Source organism: Capra hircus, chromosome 22 (assembly GCF_001704415.2).
Source record: "Capra hircus breed San Clemente chromosome 22, ASM170441v1, whole genome shotgun sequence".
Classification (NCBI taxonomy): domain Eukaryota; kingdom Metazoa; phylum Chordata; class Mammalia; order Artiodactyla; family Bovidae; genus Capra; species Capra hircus.
Genome location: NC_030829.1, coordinates 50,855,516 through 50,874,912, shown reverse-complemented (window position 1 = coordinate 50,874,912; position 19,397 = coordinate 50,855,516). Strand labels below are relative to the sequence as shown.

The 19,397-nt window shown below is 48.5% G+C and overlaps 1 protein-coding gene across 3 annotated transcripts in view; it reads right to left on the bottom strand.

Moving 5' to 3' along the window:
• The window catches only part of USP4 (ubiquitin specific peptidase 4), a 39,369-nt gene that overhangs the window by 2,977 nt on the left and 16,995 nt on the right, over nucleotides 1–19,397 (bottom strand). For 2 of the 3 annotated variants that reach the window (XM_018066632.1, XM_018066634.1), the window contains exons 7-20: nucleotides 18,155–18,295; nucleotides 17,139–17,256; nucleotides 15,822–15,995; nucleotides 13,972–14,130; nucleotides 12,586–12,810; nucleotides 11,531–11,614; nucleotides 10,616–10,710; nucleotides 7,964–8,155; nucleotides 7,222–7,310; nucleotides 4,049–4,276; nucleotides 2,467–2,537; nucleotides 2,098–2,216; nucleotides 1,641–1,790; nucleotides 501–604 (exon numbers count right to left, since the gene is read on the bottom strand). In XM_018066632.1, coding sequence (XP_017922121.1) covers nucleotides 501–604; nucleotides 1,641–1,790; nucleotides 2,098–2,216; nucleotides 2,467–2,537; nucleotides 4,049–4,276; nucleotides 7,222–7,310; nucleotides 7,964–8,155; nucleotides 10,616–10,710; nucleotides 11,531–11,614; nucleotides 12,586–12,810; nucleotides 13,972–14,130; nucleotides 15,822–15,995; nucleotides 17,139–17,256; nucleotides 18,155–18,295 — 1,949 coding nt within the window. The remainder of the gene's footprint in view (nucleotides 1–500; nucleotides 605–1,640; nucleotides 1,791–2,097; nucleotides 2,217–2,466; nucleotides 2,538–4,048; nucleotides 4,277–7,221; nucleotides 7,311–7,963; nucleotides 8,156–10,615; nucleotides 10,711–11,530; nucleotides 11,615–12,585; nucleotides 12,811–13,971; nucleotides 14,131–15,821; nucleotides 15,996–17,138; nucleotides 17,257–18,154; nucleotides 18,296–19,397) is intronic. The other variant, XM_018066633.1, reaches the window with a different exon arrangement.

Sequence of the window (19,397 nt, the reverse complement as noted above, 5' to 3'; positions counted from 1 at the left end):
TGATCACCAATGTTGCTACTATTTTCCACTAGTGAAATGAAGTCACTCAGTTGTGTCCGCCTCTTTGAGACCCCATGGACTATATAGCCCACCAGGCTCCTCCATCCATGGAATTTTCTAGGCAAGAGTACTGAAGTGGGTTACCATTTCCTTCTCCAGGGGATGTTCCCAACCCAGGGAGCGAACCCAGGTCTCCCGCATTGTGGGCAGATGCTTTACAGTCTGAGCCACTGGTATAAATGGGTAAATATCTTTGTACATGAAGCTTTTCCCCAAAGTCCAGTAATTTCGAAGGATAGATTTACTGGAAGTGGATTTTTGGATTAAAGGATATGAACCACCACCCTACCAAAACAACTGAGGGGCAGCCTGCAACTTGAGGCCTGTAGAGCTGTATAAGTTAAGTCCTTAGGGCAGTGGCTGGCACAGGGAAGGCTGGTGACAGATGAGTGCCCAAGGGCGTTTCGATATCTCAGAGGGAAGCAGATGCCAGTACTCACAGTGGCCAACCCCCATGGCTCCATAGTGATTGGACACGGCGATGAGGTCGTATACATATGGCCTCGCTGACGGGTCACAGACAAACTCCGACATGTTCAGACCTCTAAGCACAGAAAACAAAAAGAACCCTTCAATACCTTAAACTGTGAGAAGTCAGAGCAATCTAGCCACCCCTTTCATCCAACAGGCTAGAACACAGGAGGCCCTCAGGGACTAACTGCAGAAAGAACGGATGAAGAGTCCAGACAGAAGGTGCCCTGGGGTCTTGCTCTGACCACTGACATGTTAGGCTGGAGAAGGGAAGCCTCCTGGGGAACTCCAACCCCTGACAAGATGGCAAGGAAGGGCTCTGGGCACAGACGTGAGGGCTGTTGCAACTTTGTAGAAATGGCTATTACTGTCAGAATCACAGTTAGTGCCGTAAAAATGTAAGCTAAATACTAAAACAGACCCCTCAAAGCACTTTTTCCCCTAATGTTTTATTTCTAAAATTTTAAATACACAGAAAAAAAGAGTTTGACAACAAATACCTTTATTTGTTGACTTACTGCCATCTAGGTCCTCCCACTGATATGTCTACACTGCATCTATCTATCTATCTACCTATACACCTGCCCCTGAAGAAAGCATTTTTAAATCTGCATGTTATGGGGAACTCCTACCTTGCTGACCGACTGTGTCACTTAACACTCTGTACCCTGGGACTTGAGAGGACCCAAGAAGCCAGCCAGTCCCAGCCCCTGCCCCAAGGACAGGACTGCGGTGGAGTTGCACCACCAAGGGCGGCCCCCAACAATCCAACTCTGCCCAGCAGATTACTCTCTGCGTCCTGTGCTCCTGCATTAATGCGGTGCAGCACGTCTGTGTGCTGTCCTACTGAGTCTGGGCTCCCAGGAACCAAGGACAGGTAAGAAGACCAGGTTAGTCAAGCTGCATAGGGACTCAAGAGGGGACGTGGTTCTATCTTCCCTAAACAAGGAGGGGAAATGAGCCTAAAATCCTAACTGCCCAGAGCCCAGCAACACACACATCTTGATGCAGAAAAGCCTTTGGTGGCAAAACACTCTGCCTATCAGTGCCCAGATGGTCTGCCTCGTTTTTAATTTTCCCCAAAATACCACTGCAGCCCAGGGACCCACCTGACTGGGAACTCCACGACTGTATCAAGCTTATCCCTCCAGTATCTATTGTAGGAGAAACGTTTGAGGTGGACCACCAGGATCTTTGGCAAGGACCACAGGTCAAACTTCTTTGTGGCCTGCTGGTGCTTCTTACAGTTGGGACAGTACCTGAAACAAAAACCTCTGCTGAGTGGGGAGGCAGGGAGCCAGGGCCACCCGGGCACGCAAGCATGGAGACAACCCCGTAACATCCTGTTCTGCAACCATCAGACTGCTTCAGGGCAGCGAGGTCTCTAAGCCACCTTCCCACAGAGGGTGGCCTTCTGAGGCTGGAAAGCACAATTCACACAGAAATATGTGTTTCTCTGTCAGCCATGTACAAAAGCGACAGATCCAAATAAAAAGGTCTGTGTTACATACATGGCCCCACCATGTACGTAATGCGTGCCCCTGCTCAGAGTGGGGAGCTGCCTACCAGGGGTCATGTTCCCCAAGGGTCTCCATGGTAGTGAAGAGCTCGATGCAGTCCCTCAGGGCCACCGCCGTCTTCTTTTTTTTCTGAGGTTGCAACATGCTGACGTGCTTCTCGTACGTCTGCAAGGAACAAAGTGCTGAGTCGGCTGAGGAAACAAAACCTGACCAGGCTGAGCCACCACCTCATGAGCTCTTGTGCCTGGAATATAACGGACTTTCTGGAGCTGCTGAGCATTTAATAACAGAATCTTTCGGTGCTTTTCGTTCTCAGTCTGAAAGATAAGCCGTGAAGCTGGCTGTGGAACTGGTGAGAGACCTCCCCAGAGCAGAAACCAGCACTTCCCCTGACCAAGAGTCCTGAGGGACCTACCTCAGACTCCTGCTCGTTGTAGTAACGGCTCCGGGTCTCACTGTCCCAGTCGATGGCTAGCGTGGACCGAGCTGTGGAGGAGGACCAGAGTGTCACTCACTACGGAAAGGCCAGCAACAGGAGAGGCTCCGCAGGCAACGCGAGGGAGGAGCAGCACACTCAGGCTGTGTTCTAACACCTGCCCACCCAGCAGCAGCCACTGCCGAGAGCAGCGCTCTGCCTGGGGCCAGCCAACCCGGAACCCCTGGACCCCAGAGCCTCTGGCAAAAACGTCCTCCGCATACGCTCTAGAGGCTGCAATATACTCTAGACTCATGGAACGACACAGAATTCTGAAAGGACGCAGGTCGAGATGGAATAACAGTGACTAGGTTTCTCCTCTCTTCTTAAACCACAAGAAAACCTGACAAGACAGATGACACAACTGTTTCCAGACACTGAATATTAGGCAGAGCAAGAGTGAGATCCCTGAGAGAAGGCAGAAAATAAGGTGATGCCCACATGGCCCAAGCTTACTGCCTGGAGGCATCTTCCAGGCCATAGCATAGCAGGGGAGGAAGAAGATTTGATTCCTGGGTTGAGAAGATCCTCTGGAAAAGGATAGGCTACCCACTCCAGTATTCTTGGGTTTTCCTAGTGGCTCAGCTGGCGAAGAATCCGCCTGCATTGTGGGAGACCTGGGTTTGATCCCTGGATTGGGAAGATTCCCTAGAGAAGGGAATGGCTACCCACTCCAGTATTCTGGCCAGGAAAATTCCACGGACTGTGTGGAGCTGGGACACGACTGAGTGACTTCCACTTCACAATAAAGAGAAGCAGCTGCCCAGACACCATGAAGCTACAGAAAGACTGACAGATATAGAGAGCCAAAGCGATCTCAATAAAATGTTTAAAAAACTCAGTATTTTTAAGTTTTTTTTTTTCTTTAAAGGGAAGAAAGCATGGTAGCTAGCTGGAGGACATGTAGCAAACCTCTTCTCCAATGAAGGGAGTTAAAGACAAGAGATGCTTTTGCAGCTCCCTTCCTGACCCTGGGTAGGCACCTTCATCAACCACATGCACTTTCAACACACAACACATACTCCACGTGGATGCCCCTTCTTGTCTACAGATCCCAATCACAGGCTCCAGGTAACAGCCTGTGAAATCCATGAGCATCCTCTAGACGGGCCGCATCTCTAGAGTATTCTCATGGAACAAAAGAAATCTGCATGTATTCTCCTATGTCCGGGGAAATGCTGCCACCTAAGGAGGGTCACGAGAAGTGTTATCACTGACAGCAAAGGTCCTGAAGAAGGGTGGTGGGACTGAAGGGACAGTGTACTTCAGAATGAAGTCATCAAGGACGGAAGAGAAAAGCCTGACAAGGCCGAGGAAGCGGCGGCAGGAAGGGCTAGAGCCAGGTCCTGTCTCTGAAACAGTCTTTGGGGAGCCTCCAGCCAAGGATCACTCAAGTGTCTGTCCCTGGAGTCACACGATGACACCAGAGAAGCCCAATGTGGTGAGTGCGGAATACAAAGGATTTTCCAATAGACCCTAAGTCCCCCGAAGCTGAGTTTGCAAAGTCAGAGAAGGTGCTTACAGGTGAGTTTCAGTAGTTTCCCATCAGTGGCAAGGGAATTTATGTCGGCTGTGCCATAGGAGTTCACAAGGCTGAAGGTAAAAAGCCTTCTGGGGCAAGGCCGGCCTTTGCTCTTCTTTTGGGTGGCCTCGCCGTGGTCACTTCCTGGCTCATCGTCCCCACTGCCCTCCGTTTCTGAGAGCTGCTCTCTGCCTTCTTCCTGATGCTCCATTTCTTCTTCATCTTCACCTAGCACACAAATGAGAAGAAACGAAAAAAAAAGTGTACGGAATTTGCCATGTCAACGCTGAAATTTTTACTTCATGCCGAACTGTGGTGCTTCCTTCCAGGTTCTGTCCTGTGCATGTGAAACTATATACACTTCTCTGCATTTACAAGCCACTTAAATTTACACGTGACCCTCTTCACAACCTGGTCAGCAGGCAAGAGGTCACTGATATTCCACGAGGAGGATGTAGGGGCCCAGAGAGGTTCAAGGGATCAGGCGAAGGTACAAAACAGAGCAATCCTGCCAGTCCTGAATTTGGGCCCCTTACCACTTGGTTACTTTACTGGGCTTCATCTGACATAGTCTGACTCTTCAACTTGATCATCAGGCCCACAGAGAGAAAAGGACCAAATATTTATTTTTTTTGGCCACACACCATGTGGGATACTAGTTCCCTGACCAGGGATTGAATCTTCGCCCTGTGATGTGCAAGCACAGAGTCTTAAGCACTGGACCACCAAGAAAGTCACCAAAAGACCAAAATTAAACACATACTCAATACTCAGGAAGACAGGCTGGTAAGAAACAATTTAAATGCAAATTTTTAAACATGATAAAGAACACAAATATTAAGTGAAAATCTTCAGTTCCTCCACAAGGAACCTGCTGACTCTCTCAGCAAGAATTTCCTGAATGCCTTCCCGGTGCAGCTGCCGTGACAGGTCCCAGTAACAGGGCATACAGGATCCTCCCCTCCTTTTTTCTCTTTATTCCTTTGGAATTGCCAAGTTTCAGGAGTTTTAAGAGAGGGAATTTCCTGGCACTTCAGTGGTTAGGACCCAGTGTTTTCACTGCTGTGGATCAGGGTTGAATTCCTCATCAGGGAAGTAAGATCCTGTAAGCCAAGTGGCACTGCACAGCTCTCCCCGACCAAAAATGAGAGAGAGAATTTAAAAAAGAGAGAGAGAGAGACAGAGCTTTAAGAGGCATTGTACAGACATATACTGATGAGTATTTTTCCCAGAGAACTGGCTGGTACATATGGCTGCAATAAAAAGATCCACGATCATATTTTTTGCTGTTGGGCAGCCAAAGGAGAAAGCTAAGGTATCAGGTACATCATTTCAACAAAGATAGGGACAACTCCAAAAGGTGATGTAAAAGTAACAGAGGGAGAAAAGATTCAAAATAAGAAGTTTATATACTGAGGGAAATAGCAGTAGAAATGGAAACTGACGAAAGGAGATCAGATGTGTATCGTCCATAAAAATTCACTTTCAAGGACAGTGCGTCTTGGGATCGTTCATGAGGAAGGCCAAGTTAGGCCCAGGATAACACAGCACAGTTCCCTGCCAGGCCCCAGGAAGAGCAGAGCCATGGGTGCGGGTGTGACACGGGTCCCCATGAACAGCGCTCTGAAATAGCCAGTGTCACAGAGATTCCTTCCCTAACCAGCTCACTTCACTCCTGGAGCATGGCACTGTGCCAGGGACACCCAGAGACTCAGCAGGGCACAGCCACCATGGACCTAACAAGCAGCCCTGACAGTAAAGAAGTCAGAATTACTTCAACATTAAACGAGTTTGAAGCCTACGCACCAAGACTCACTGCCGGGATTTGAAAGAAGGCAGTAATTCTTCCTAATTAGGAGAATGACAGATGGAATGTCTAAGAAACTAGGCTAAGTGTGTATCAGCAGCAAATACTTACATGGTGCTATTATTAACTGAGCATCTAGTATGTGCCAGATACTCTAACCACACTACCTCATTAAATTGTAACTTCAACTCTGTGAAGCTGTTGTCATCATCCCATTTTGCAGATGGATAAACAAGATACAAAGGGATACAGTGACTTCTTGAAGTACACCTCCACACTTCAAGCTGGGAGTGCCACAACTTCCAGAGCACCAAGAACCTACAAGTCACCGCAGGTCTGCTAAGAGAATATCACTACCCTCCAACATCTCTGCTTGTGGGACTTCTGCACAAAAAAACGCTTCTGTTCGTCCCTAGTGGGATGAGGACAGGATATTCTGGGCAAGAATAGGAGTACAATTATAATAAACACATCATTCACTAGGACAATTTGGAACATCCTGCCAGGATCGAGTCTATGGTTGTTACTTTTTTAATGTCAATTTCTCACTTTTCGGGACTGTGCATGTAGTGCAGAAATGTGGGCATTTGCAACTGAGAATTTATATATTCGGCTCTACGCGAAGCACAGGAATTGGAGGACATTTCCAGTTTTACAGGAATAAAGCCACCACATCAGTCACCTGGGCCCCCAAAAGCAGGATGACAGCCACAATGCAGCTCAGACACAGCTTACTGTTCAGACGAGCTTGTGAGCACAAGGCCACAGGAGGATGGCAGCGAGGGCTCCGAGTTTCCTACGGTATGGTTACCCTCCTGCTAATCCAGCTGTGGCTCTTCACTCTCACAGCAGCAGCTGTCCAGAGCTGGCCACCACCCATGGCTTCCTGGGTAGAAAGAAACCCCTGAGAGCGCCTGTCTCTGCCTTCTGACAGGCTGGGCAGGACGCCTGGGGCAGTGGCTGCAGCATGGGGATGGGGAAGGGCCAGATGACAGCTCTGCAGACAGAGCCGGGCTGTGGAGGCAGCCAAATGTGTATTCAGCGATCCCCAAAGAGCAGAAGCAGATCCTGGCTCTGCTTCGTGACCATGGGCAAGTCACTTGGTCCTATTCATGCTTACTGTCTCCCTGAGGTGAGACCCAGCCTCCACGTCTAAATTCCACGAGGTATCAAAGGTAGATGATGGGCTCTGGCAGAGCAAAATGGTGCAGACATGGCTTTCAGGTCTGCTCTCTGGACTCAGCCCCCAGCACCCCCTTCCCCCCGCCTGCCCAGAGCCTCCCTCTCCAAGTGCACAACATCTTCAGAAGAGGGAGGCCAGGAGGGGTTTGGCCAGCCACAGCCCCACACCGAGGCGAGCGCTCACCTGCACAGCCGCTCCTGGAGCCATTGCAGGCCCCCAGCTCCAAGGGCGAGCTGCCTGACTCATCAGGCAAAGGCTGTTTTATACAGCGGCTTGAAAGAAGAAAGAAATCGTTAGTTGAACTGTTTACTATTTTTCTCCTCTCCTCAGCTAGAAGTTGTTCCTATATATTTGGGAATTATATATTCCTATATATTATATATTCAACTATTCACAAAGCAATTTATGTAAATAAAAGGGCCTTAAAAATCATGGGATGGCTTAACACTTCAAAAAATTGAGAGGAACCCAAGAGATAAGATGTCTTAACTATCAGGTCACTGAAGACTCTCAGAAAGTCTGTTCCTAATCTTTGATGACTGTTGCATGGCACCCTCATATTAAAAAAGTATTTCTCAGTAATGTTAATGATCAGCTTCAGAATGATAGTGGAGTACTTCAGAAACTGTACTCAAATATAAAATACCATCAAAGCACCAGACTTCCTCAAGCAGGTGACTGAGAAGTGTGAAGACATGACTCCAGGGACCAGAGGAGGCTGGGGAGCTCAATGTCATGGTGCTTCAGGTGTGCCCATGGCCTGTCCCAGGAGCACCCGCCCCAGCCCTCCCAAGGGTCAGCACGATGGTACTTCTGAGAGAGGGAGCACAGCGGGGCCACACCGGCACCCTGCAGGGGGCAGTCGCTGCTACTCCTGGACCTCTCTGATGTCAGATAACCAGCAAACGGCATTCCCCCCACCAACCTGATGCGCTCACAAACCGCCTGGTACAAAGACTCGAGGGTGAGCTTGTGCTTGGGGACAGAAACCAGCAGTGGCTGCCCGTATAGCACTGCCCCGGTAGAAGTGCTCGACGGCCTTGATTTCCTCTCCCTGAAGTACACGGGAAGCGTGACACACTCGGAGCCGTCCGGGGAGGTGCTGCGGACTTCGTACCTATGTCAATCACACAAGAGAGCACCTTTAATGGCATGCCCTGGTGAGCGACAGAGATCTGCGCTTCAGCCTCATGGCGGCCAGGACTAGGGCTACTAGAACAGAGCGTTCTTCAGTATAGAAGGTGAATAAGGCATTTCCAAGAGGATGCTAGAGGCTGGGTCAAGAATTTCAAGAGGGTCACTGTCTGTCAACACAACGTGAACCTATACCACCGAGGCCCTGGGGCTAACGTGATCCTCCTTCCCGCAACCATGAAAGTCTGTGCTCCTTCAACTGGGACTCAAAACAGACTGCAGCTGGCATCCAGACCATCACTTCAGACACAAAGGCACATGGGGGACCCAGCCACGAAGTTCACCTTCTGTCACCCACCAAGGAGCTCAACTTATAGAAAAGACATTCTTGGCGCCCTGCCCTTTGATCAAACCAAATACTGTACAAGGACACATACCTAGAATGTAAAGCCAAAGACTCTTCATTTCAAATGAGAAAGCAAATTTATAAATCTGTTTGCCATCTTTGTTCAAAAACACTCAAGTAAAAGACTCAGATTTCATTTTCTCAAAAATCAAGATAACCAACCCAACTGCTAAAGACAACTGAAAAATGTGTCTTACTTAGCGAATACATGGGAGATTTATAGATGTTTTATCCTGGAACAGATGTTACCAAAATTGCTGGCAACCAACTGTAGTCTTTCCCTCTTCCTATAGGGGGAGATACAAACTTACTGATTCAATCCTGGAAAACTAAACACACACACACACACAACCCTCCCCAGATGCCTGACAAACAGTCCTGACTGCAATATGTGCAGGAGTTCAAAGAAAAGCTTACAAAAACGGCTAAGATGTGCTCTAAGGTAAGAACCCTGGGGTCCAGCATAAAGGTCAAGAACGAAGCCTTGAACTGGGAGTCTGGCTCGGGACCCAGTCCATCTTGCCACTCGCTGGCTGCTGGGACTAGGCCAAGCGCCTAAACCTCTAAGTCTGTTTATTCAGGGACAATGGGATTTATCACCTATCGTAGAGTGTGGAGGTAGTAATTAAGGAACTCAGTCTCACAGTACCTCATATGCTCATGAAGCATTAAGTGCTCCAACTGTGTTTTCGTAAGACCATTATCAACTTATCATAACAACTTGCTTTCCTAATGACTGGCCCTCAAGCCCTCAGAAAAGTCCTCTGTGGGGTTTGCCAGTATTTCCACAAGGTGATGCCCCAGTTCTTCTCAGTTTAGCTATGGTCGAACACCAGTCCCCGGAGTTGAGGGAGACTGTGCTGAGGACTTGGGGTCAGAAGTGGACAGTCCCAGCTCTGTGGCCCAGTGCAAGCGCTGGCACCCTCCATCTGTGAAATAAGGGAAGGTGGCTGGCAGTAGGCAGCAGCCTGTGCTCCTCCGTGAATGGAATTAAGAACCTTGGGTGTGGTCAAGAACGCTTCCTTTTAGAGAGACCAGAAATTACAGGCCCCCAAAACAAGGGAAGGAAATGCCTCCCTTGCGGAATGCATTCCGCAGCCAAAAACCAAAACCAAAACCAAACCCTGAAAACCTCTCTCAGCAGTGACAAATTTCTGAGTGAGAGGGATTGAGGAATATGGAAAGTGGGTGTGGTCCACACGCAAACTGCTCTGACAAGTGGCTGCTGGGGGGCGCAGGCAAGCTTATGCTCCACCTGGAAGAGGGACACACACACACACACACAGTCACATAGAGCAGCCTTGAGGCAAGAGGACTTGGGAGGGGCTGAGGCGATGGGCTGCAGTTGGAGTGCACAGTCCGACTCTGTGTGACCCCATAGACGGCAGCCCACCAGGCTCCCCCGTCCCTGGGATGCTCCAGGCAAGAACACCGGAGTGGGTTGCCATTTCCTTCTCCAATGCATGAAAGTGAAAACTGAAAGTGAAGTCGCTCAGTCGTGTCCGACCCTCGGCGACCCCATGGACTGCAGCCTTCCAGGCTCCTCTATCATGCGATTTTCCAGCCAAGAGTACTGGAGTGGGGTGCCATTGCCTTCTCTGACTTAAATCGACTTTCCCTGTTATTCTGAGATGGCACCAGCGTGAGGACCCACTGCCTACGGCTTGGAGAAAGAAAAACCCCCTTCCTGTACTGTGTCCCTTCTCCTGTCTTTCCATGACCCCTCACAAAGCTGTGATTCTTCTTGAGAAAAGCATTTCTGACAGCAGGCTCATCTGCAGGACCACTGAACAGGCCTTCTTAACAAGGAGCAACTGCTGACAAGAGCCTTGCCCACGCCGAGAAGAGCTATCTGGAATGCCTAGCTCTGAAGTGCCCGTAGGCACTTAGCACTGGTGGCTGTCCACAATTCCCTGAATGTCCATCTCATGTGCACAGGGTTCAAGGCAAATCCACCAGCTGCCAGATCTTCACCAACTAGGCAAAGCCTCTGGAATGTTTCCACTGACGCCACAGCAGAAACCCCTGAGTACTCACACAAAAATGTCATCCCGAGGCATGATGTGGTTTAAACCTTCATCCATTTGGAAAATCTTGTGGAACCGGTGATTATACACATCTGTGACCACCATCTAAGAATCAATAGGAATAGCATACTTAATACTCAGGTGCAGATGAAAAAAAAATGTGCTGCAGGAGTGCTGCTTCCAGAGAGATTACAACATGGCCAGGCCCAGAGCTCAGGGGTCAAGGTCTAATGGAGAGCAGCAAGGATCCAGACGCGATCTGCCTTCCAGTGGTGGGAAGTGGGTGTGGACCAGAGGCCGGTCGTCATCCAGAGTGCTCTGGGGTGTTCCCTGGGGCTGGAGGTCCCCAAGCCATCCTCACACAGAGCGGAAAAGACCAAACCCCAACCACCAAGACCTACAACCTGACACCAGCAGGAGGTGCAAGGGGAAAGGGCATTGGCCAGGGCTGGGACAGGGGAGGGATTGGGGGGTCTCCAGAATGAGGGGTCCTCATGCATGGAGAGATCTTCATTTCCCCCACCTCCATGTGGGGCCAGGCTCAGCAGAAGGGCCAGCATGAGCAACTGTTTTAAAATAAAGATTTCCTGTGGGACAGGAAAGAACGTGAAGCTTCTCACATTATAGATGAAGTCAAGGTCAGGTAAGAAGGGGAGGGGAGGTGACAGCAGAGTCCCACTCCTGGCCCTCTGACCCACAGCCAGGTGTCCTCCATGATGGAAAGACTGTTCCAAGGGCCAGAAGGGACAGTCTCAGCCACAATGAGCACAGTGAATGAGGACCAGGATGTCAGAGGCATCCAGATACAATCACATGTGCTGGCCCATAAGAACCACCCGCAAAAAGTGACTAAAAGTTTAAAAAGTAACTCCAAAGGACTGAAATGTCCCCAATAGGCAGAGAGCCACAAAACACCCCGCCTTACGTTTTCTGCAGCAATGCCAGACAGTTTGGAGAGAGCCTCGCACAGGTCGGACACGGCCCCCATCAGTGGCACAACCACACGGTACTGCAGAGGAGAGAGTGGAGGGGTAACGAGAATGCTCTGGAGAGGGGCAGGGAGATGAGGTGGGAGGAGCAGGCACCATGGAGGGCGGAGGTGCCCGTGGTGAGGTCACGGCCAGATGAGCTGTCAGCAGAGCGGACGGGCAAGTCTTTGGCCTCAATGTCTGTCTCTCTATTCAGGCAGCACCACATAGAAGCTGGGCCATCTCTTTCTCTGCTACACGTGCCTTCGTTTTTTTTCTTACCTTTTTGGAGATGTTCACTACTTCCTTTTAAAAAACGTTAAAATTCTACAAATTGCCAACCCAGTCCTTGTCATCTTTCTTTAGAGACAGAAGAAAATAAAACCAGAAGTGGCATGCAGTGAGTGTCAGCTGGGCTGAACACCTTTCCATCTAGCCTTTTGCTCTGGCCAGGCTCTCCCAGTTGATTCAGGGGTGAACATGACCGAGGAAAGTACTGTTTCTAGTTCCCTAACGTTCAGATTTAAGTATCTTGTAGCAGATCAGCCAGGTTCCTTTAGACAATCGAATGAAGCATGGGGGAAAAGGTGACGGCAGAGCCCAGAGGACCTCCACCACACACATTTAAAAAAAACCTTCATTCATTTGGCTGTCCCGGGCCTTAGTTGTAGCACACAGACTCTCTAGTTGTGATGCATGAGCTTCATGGCCCTGTGGTATCTGAGATCACAGTTCCCCAACCAGGGACTGAACCTGGGAACCACACACTGGAAGGCGGACTCTTAACCACTGGATCACCACCCAGAAGTCCCCACGATGTGCTGGAATGCCATGAGACTACACAGAGGTCTGATGGCGGACACAGGCACATGCTCAAGGAAAGCCCAAGGGGCTTCAGAGGCAGCTGATGGAGCTCCTGTCGTAACAGATGGAAGCAGCCCCACTCTGGGTCTGCAGGCCTCTCACAACAAGGAATACAACAAGGGATATGTGAGGGTGCCAACCCTCTTACCTGGGTAGGCCTGCAGCGAGGGTCGGCAGGAACTAGGAAGATCTCCATAACTCGGTCTTTCTTCAAGGGCAGTGGGAGAGTTAGATAGCAAAACGGGTCAAAAGTCACAGAAACCTTAGCACATTCTGGGCAAACCAATGTAGATTTGAAGAGGCCATGGAACGTGTCCACGATCACAGAATCATTCCTCAACCTATGATTCTCCCAGGCTTCCTTTGCCACCACCTGCAAGAAAGGAAAGCGGATAAATACAACATTCTCAACATCTCCCAGTTCTTAACTTCTGCATCCAGAATGATTCACAGCAAAATCTGAGATGGACTGTGAGCCAGTCTGTGTAGCCAAGTACTGGGTACAGGCCAGTGAGGGCCAGGACTGCTCTTAGCACACCAGACTCATTGCACACACCAGCCCAGTCCCACATGTAACAAAGTGTGAACGTAGGGTCTATGGGACACAGACAGCACTGTGGACACATGGGCCTGACAGTGGGGGACTGTCTCCTAAGCTCCCAATAATTCAGAGGCCCTTCAGGGACTTCCCTGGTGGTCCTGGAGTTCGGACTTGGCTTTCCAAAGCAGGTGAGTGTGGGTTCAATCCCTGGTCAGGGAGCTAAGATGCCACATGCCCCTTGGACAAAAAAAAAGAAAAACCAAAACCAGAAAACAACAAGTTCAATAAGAATTTTTTAAAAATGGTTCACATTAAAAAAACACCACTTGAATTAAAAAAAAAAAAAGCTGCTTCATGAGCTAGCTCATGGTTTTTCCTTTAAGATGTGAATTCTACTTTAAAGTATTCACATTGAGGGGACCTCCCTGGCGGCCCAGTGGTTAAGACTCCACACTTCCACGGCGGGAGGGCTACAGCCTTGAGCCCTGGTTGGGGAACTAAGATTCCACAAGCTACACAGTGTAGCCAAAAATTAAACAAATAAATTAATTAAATAAAAATTTAAAGCATTTATATTGATCATCCCAATGTGATAGGATAACTTAAATACTAAATTCCCTCTTTAGAGATCTGAAAATCAAGGCAAAAAAAAAAAAAAAAAAAGTGCCCTAAATAATATTAATCACAAAATATTTTAACAATCATAGTTGGATTTTAATGAGAGGAGTAATCCCAAATACCCACACTACAGGCACTTGACAGGGGATTCCCTGGTGGCTCAGATGGTCTGGTATACCAATAAGCAGCATCAGAGGTAACCAGAGTTAGACCTTCTGTAATCTGCAACACATTTCTCTACGAGACTACATGTCCACGTCACCAACAACAGTGAGAGAAAACCAAGGCCCCACCACCAATACTCCGAAACCAGAAGAAGGCCCCTGGAGGTGGCTTCTGTGGAATACTTCTGTCCAGAAGTCTCCAGTAGCATACCGCATCTGGCCGCCCATTGGCATCCTTCAGCTCTAGGTAGGGTTTTTTCTTCACACGGTTCAGATCTTCATGTAATCCATCTAGAAGAAAGGCTAAAAGCTCCTGAGAGTCTTGTTGTTGGTAGCCAGAAAACTGAGGGGCAAAACGTCCCACCTGAGTCTACAATAAAAGCAACCACATTAGAAGGTTTTCAGTTATAAAGAACCAGGGAAGTCAGATGAGAAACTGTCATCAGAAATAATTTTGCAGTCACCTAGGACCAGAAGGAAGACCCTTGGTCCAGCAGTCCCATTAACTTTGCAAGGGCCTAAAGGCAGGTAGTTCTCACTGGAGAAAAGAGAGCTAAGATCTGAAATTCAGGATGACTACAGACTGGGAACCTGAGCCACCACCCTACAAGCAGAGTGAACACTGACTCCCTAACTATATCTCCTAAGTGCAGACATCAATCCCTCTCCAACCTCCTCCTTTGAGTCTCCCTAAGAACTTCACAAATGGTACCTGCATCAGCCAGAGGAATCCTCCTATACATAAGAGCCCTCCTAAGGGATAGAGAGTTTGGGATGGGCATGCACACACTGCTATATTTATAATGGAAAACAAGGATGTACTGGATAGCACATGTACCATGTTCCATGTTATGTGGCAGCCTGGATGGGAGGGGAGCTTGGGGCACAATGGATGTGTGTATAGGTGTGGCTGAGTCCCTTTGCTGTCCACCTAAAACTATCACAAAATTGTTAATCGGCTATACTCCAATAGAAAATAAAAAGTTTAATTTAAAAAAAAGAGAGAGAGAGCCCTCCTGGCCATAAATGTCTGCCCTGTACTGTTTTACGTCATTGATCCTCAGAATGCAGTGCCCAACCAGTGGCATTAGCAATACCTGAGTGCGTGACAGAAATGCATGTTCTCAGGCCCCAGCCCAGACCTACGGAAACAGAAACTCTGGTAATAGTCATTTACATGCATTGCCCAGTGATTAATGTGACCAAGAGGATGGAAAGAATTTGTTTTTAACTTTAATAATATAAGGTTTTAATGTTCTCCTTGAGCTTAGGTGCTTTTTTCCCCTCTGTGAATCAGATGCTTCATTAAATCTCCTTGAACCAAATAGGACTCCCAGATTTCACCACATGGAGGCAAGCCACTTCTCCCTCGGCAGGAACATTCAGAGCAAAGGAAGGAAGAACTGTGTCCAGCGCCCACTGCAGTTCACCCACCTCCTCATCTTCCTAACTGACAGATCCAAGTGAGAACTGCCCCTCACACCACCTTCCCAGACTTAAGGGGCTCAATGGAAACCACAGTTGGTGTAAGCTCCAGTCTCAGAGAATCCGGAAGAAGCTCTCAGATAATACTGGATATTAGGTTCAATTTGTATGGTCTGGCTTAGGCTACCAACCATTTAAAGTGGCTCAGCTAGTAAATAATCTGCCTGCAATGTGGGAGACCTGGGTTCAATCCCTGGGGTGGGACGATCCCCTGGAGAAGGGAACAGTTATCCACTCCAGTATTGTGGCCTGGAGAATTCTGTGGACTGTATAGTCAATGGGGTCCCAAAGAGTGAGTTAGACATGACTGAGCGACTTTCACTTTTTCCACTGTAGAATATGGCATTCTGAGCAAGCAGCTTACAATACAAATGATATCTGAAGAACCCTCATCCCAGAGGTGAGGGCTAAGTCACTCAAGTTAAGTATGTGCTAAACGACTGAACAGAAAGAAGGATCTGACCATGCAGTCTCAGAGCCCATCTTAATGCCAAAGTGCAAGTAAGGGAATACTTCATTACAACGTTAACTCACTCTCCCCAAAATAGGAAAAAGGAAAGACACATATCAACCTACTTTGAACATGCGAGGTGCCACGTGAGCATCCCTGCCAGACCACATCTGCTTAATGAGCTCTGCGTAGGCCTCTGCGATTTCCCCTTTCATTCCCAGGGGGTTGTCCCTGTTGATTTCGGCTTCGTATTCATCTTTGAGAAAGTAGTCGGTCAACGGTGCTGTGTTGCTTAAGCACTGAAAGAGAAATGATCACAGCTCACACGCCTTCTGGAAAGCACACAGACACACAGGAAAAACCCAATTCTAAATGAACAGTGAAGGTCACTCCAACAAAATGAAAGTCACTCCCTTCAGATTCTCGGGAGGGCTCACAACAGGAAGGCACAGTCTCTCAAAGGCCAGGGCTGGTGGCCACATAGTGGTGAACCTTCCAGGAACACTGTCTTGAGACAAGCTCACCACCTAAGAACCGTCTCCGACACAAGCTGAGGGCAGAGGCCGCTGATCCCAAGTGCCTGATCACAGTTTACTCCTTCACTCTGTCAGTGTATTTACAGACATGCTTAATTTTTCAGGTGTTTAAAACAGTCTGGTTTTCCCAGCACAACCCGCCCCCCACCGCTTGTTATGTGTTACTTTTACTCGGACCTCACTGATTTTGATCTGCTAAAATTTTATCTACAGTACTTGCCTCTACAGTTGTGAGATAGTAACCTGTATCCTTTTCCCATAATACACTGTAACTGTAAGGAGAATTACTTTCAAGTGAAGTCTATGAGTTTGAGCAAACTAACAAACTGAGGGTCATCTGTAGGGACCCCCAAACTTGCAATGGTGTCAGAAATGAAGGCAGTTATTAGGGACTGTGCCCTCTTAACTTTGTAGCTGGACTCTAACTCCAGCCCATGATCCCAACAATCCCATTACACAGTATGCGCCCAATAAATATTTGGTGGATGAATAAATAAAGTTTCAATAGGCAAGAGCTGAGTGAGACAGCTCACTGGTGAAGATGGTCAGCCTCAGGCAAGAATACAGTGGCACGGTACCAGCTGCTCTGAGATCTCATCCCATTAAAGACCAACCAGGCATGTATTCCAGTACTTTTTGAGATCATTCTCTAAGGGTCAACAAAACTCAAAATGTTTTCATTATAAAACCAAACCAAACTGAGAAGACATTTTGAAGCCAGGAACACTGATGAGGCCATTCTGTACCACCCAGTGGCTATGCACTGGCAGAGATTCCTGAAGCACTAACCACGGGTTGTTAGGGACCCTGGAGAGGATCCTCCCGACACAGCAGAGGCCACTCCCACCCCAGCCTCAAGTACTGTGGAGACATGATGTTAACTGAGATGGCAGCTCTCCCCCCTACCTGCAAAGCAGAGTTCATGAAGCAGGTGTTCCCCAGGTTTCCGAGTCCGCAGAGGCCAGGTTGGACGTGAGTCAATGGGGACTCCTGACAATTATACGAAGCAGAGAAGCCAGATCCACTGGAAAACACAACCCACACCAGCAATCAAGTGAGTGCTGCTCACATGCCCTCAAGATGCCTCTTGGGGCTTCACCTGGGCCTCTAGAATTCTCACTTGATAATGACCCCATGATACAAGTTACTCCCCTCCCCAGCCCTCCAGCTCCCCCAACCCCGCCTTGACCTGACATGGTAATAGGTGGTAAGCACATCCTTAAGGGGCAAAGAAGAGAGGCTGTTTGAATCCTCTGCTCTCTAGCTTTATTATGGAGAAAGAAATGGCAACCCACTCCAGTACTCTTGCTTTGGAAATCCCATGGACAGAGGCGCTTAGTGGGCTACAGTCCACGGGGTCGCAAAGGCTTTGGCAAATGCTAATTCTATATCCCTCCAGAGGGCTAACTGCCAGGTGACTTCGGGGAAGAGCACTGTGGTTACCAGGATGGAAGCGTGCACCTGCCACCACCCACCCGGCTACGCGTGCTCTTGGCAGTGCCTGAGTGTGCGTGCACTCTCTCTCGCCTCACCTTCCTCTACCACTCTACCTGCGCTCTATGGCAGGTGCTCTGACACACCTGGAAAAAGGATCCCAGCCACACAGAGGAGAAGCAGGCAGTCCATGCCCCACCCCCGCCGCAGCTGACAGTCACCCCGATAGCCATTCTGCCAAAAGGCCAGCCTATCCCTTCACAGACAAATGCAGTGATGGGAAAACACCAGCTGGTAGGAAGACAAGCAACGTACTGGGAGGCACTCTTTACTGGGGGGATGAAATGGAAGGAGAAGCCACGTGCAGCGGGCTCTCATGGGGAACCCAAGTCCTGCATGTGCTCAGGGCAGCAGCAGAGGAGCTGTCAGGGAGGGCCCAGGAGAGGACTCTGCGGGAAAGGAAGCAAAGTGAAAGGACCTGCTCTTACCCCCTGCTGACACTGGAGCTGTGCATCCCCGAGGTGTTAGTGCTATCACCATTTGCAATGGGAGAGGCAGATACTGAGGAATAGGGACTTGCTGATGATTTTGGAGAGGTAGTAAAATTTCTGCTAGGCGCAGTGCTTGATCTGGGAGAGAGAAGACAAACAATGCTACTGACTTTGTGCACAGAAGCAAGCCCTCTTTAAGGCTTGCTTGAGAAGAAGGTGTCTTCTCAAGAAACACATGTTCTCCATACTCAGTTATTTAAAATTAATTGCAAGCCGCATTTTCATGCTACTTCAAGTTAAATTTTTATTGGCATGAGAGTAAAGAAATTAATTGGTCTTCCTGTCTCATTCATCCACATGGTCATACACTGAATCTTTCAGTGAGATAAACCAACCACAAGGCTGACCTTCAGGGCATCCTGGTTTGATTGATAAATCATCAGCTTCCCTGAATTTTAAGACTTACCAGTGAAAGAAAAAGAAAAATGGTGATGAGATGAATTATCGCAAAACACTAGACCCGAATTAAACAGATGGCTCTAAGTATACCAGAACACGAAAATGGCAACTTAGTATCACTATGCTATTCCAGGCAACTGCTTTTGTTTCCTGAAATTTACCAAAGTGAAAAACCTGTTTCAAACTTATGTTTCAGTATTTTTCAGTGTCTTATTTTAAGATTCATTCCTAACTTCGGACTAATTACCTCAAGTGCTAATTGCCCCAAATCTTAAATTGACAACAATTTTATCAAGTTTTCTACCAAAATCCACTTAAGACAGGTAGAAGGAAATGAGTTGTCCGCAATGTTGCAATGTTTCCAATACATACAATGGTGATTTTCCTTCCAGATTGGGAGTTATTTTTAGAATAGAGAAAATAATTAAGTGTTGTCCCTGCAGAGTGCCCAGCCTCATGGGATCCGATGTCAACCAGGGCTCCCCGTGAGAAGAAAGTGGGGTGTGGCAATAAAGATGAGGGAGCCTGTACCCACACTGTAGGGAGATGTCAGGGACTATTTAGGGGCCTCAATAGGTGTCAGAAACTGAGTTCTGCTTCACACTCTGAAGTCACAGCAAGGGAGAGGGAAAGAGGGCTCCCCAGGCTCTCAACCACCCACAGAAATGTACCTTCTCTAATCCTGAAGAGCATTTGCTTCACTGAGCCTCATCTTCATGCTGCAGAGAAGTCCAACAACTATGGCAGCTCCTTAAGTGAGGCTTGGCAGAGCCAAGGGACA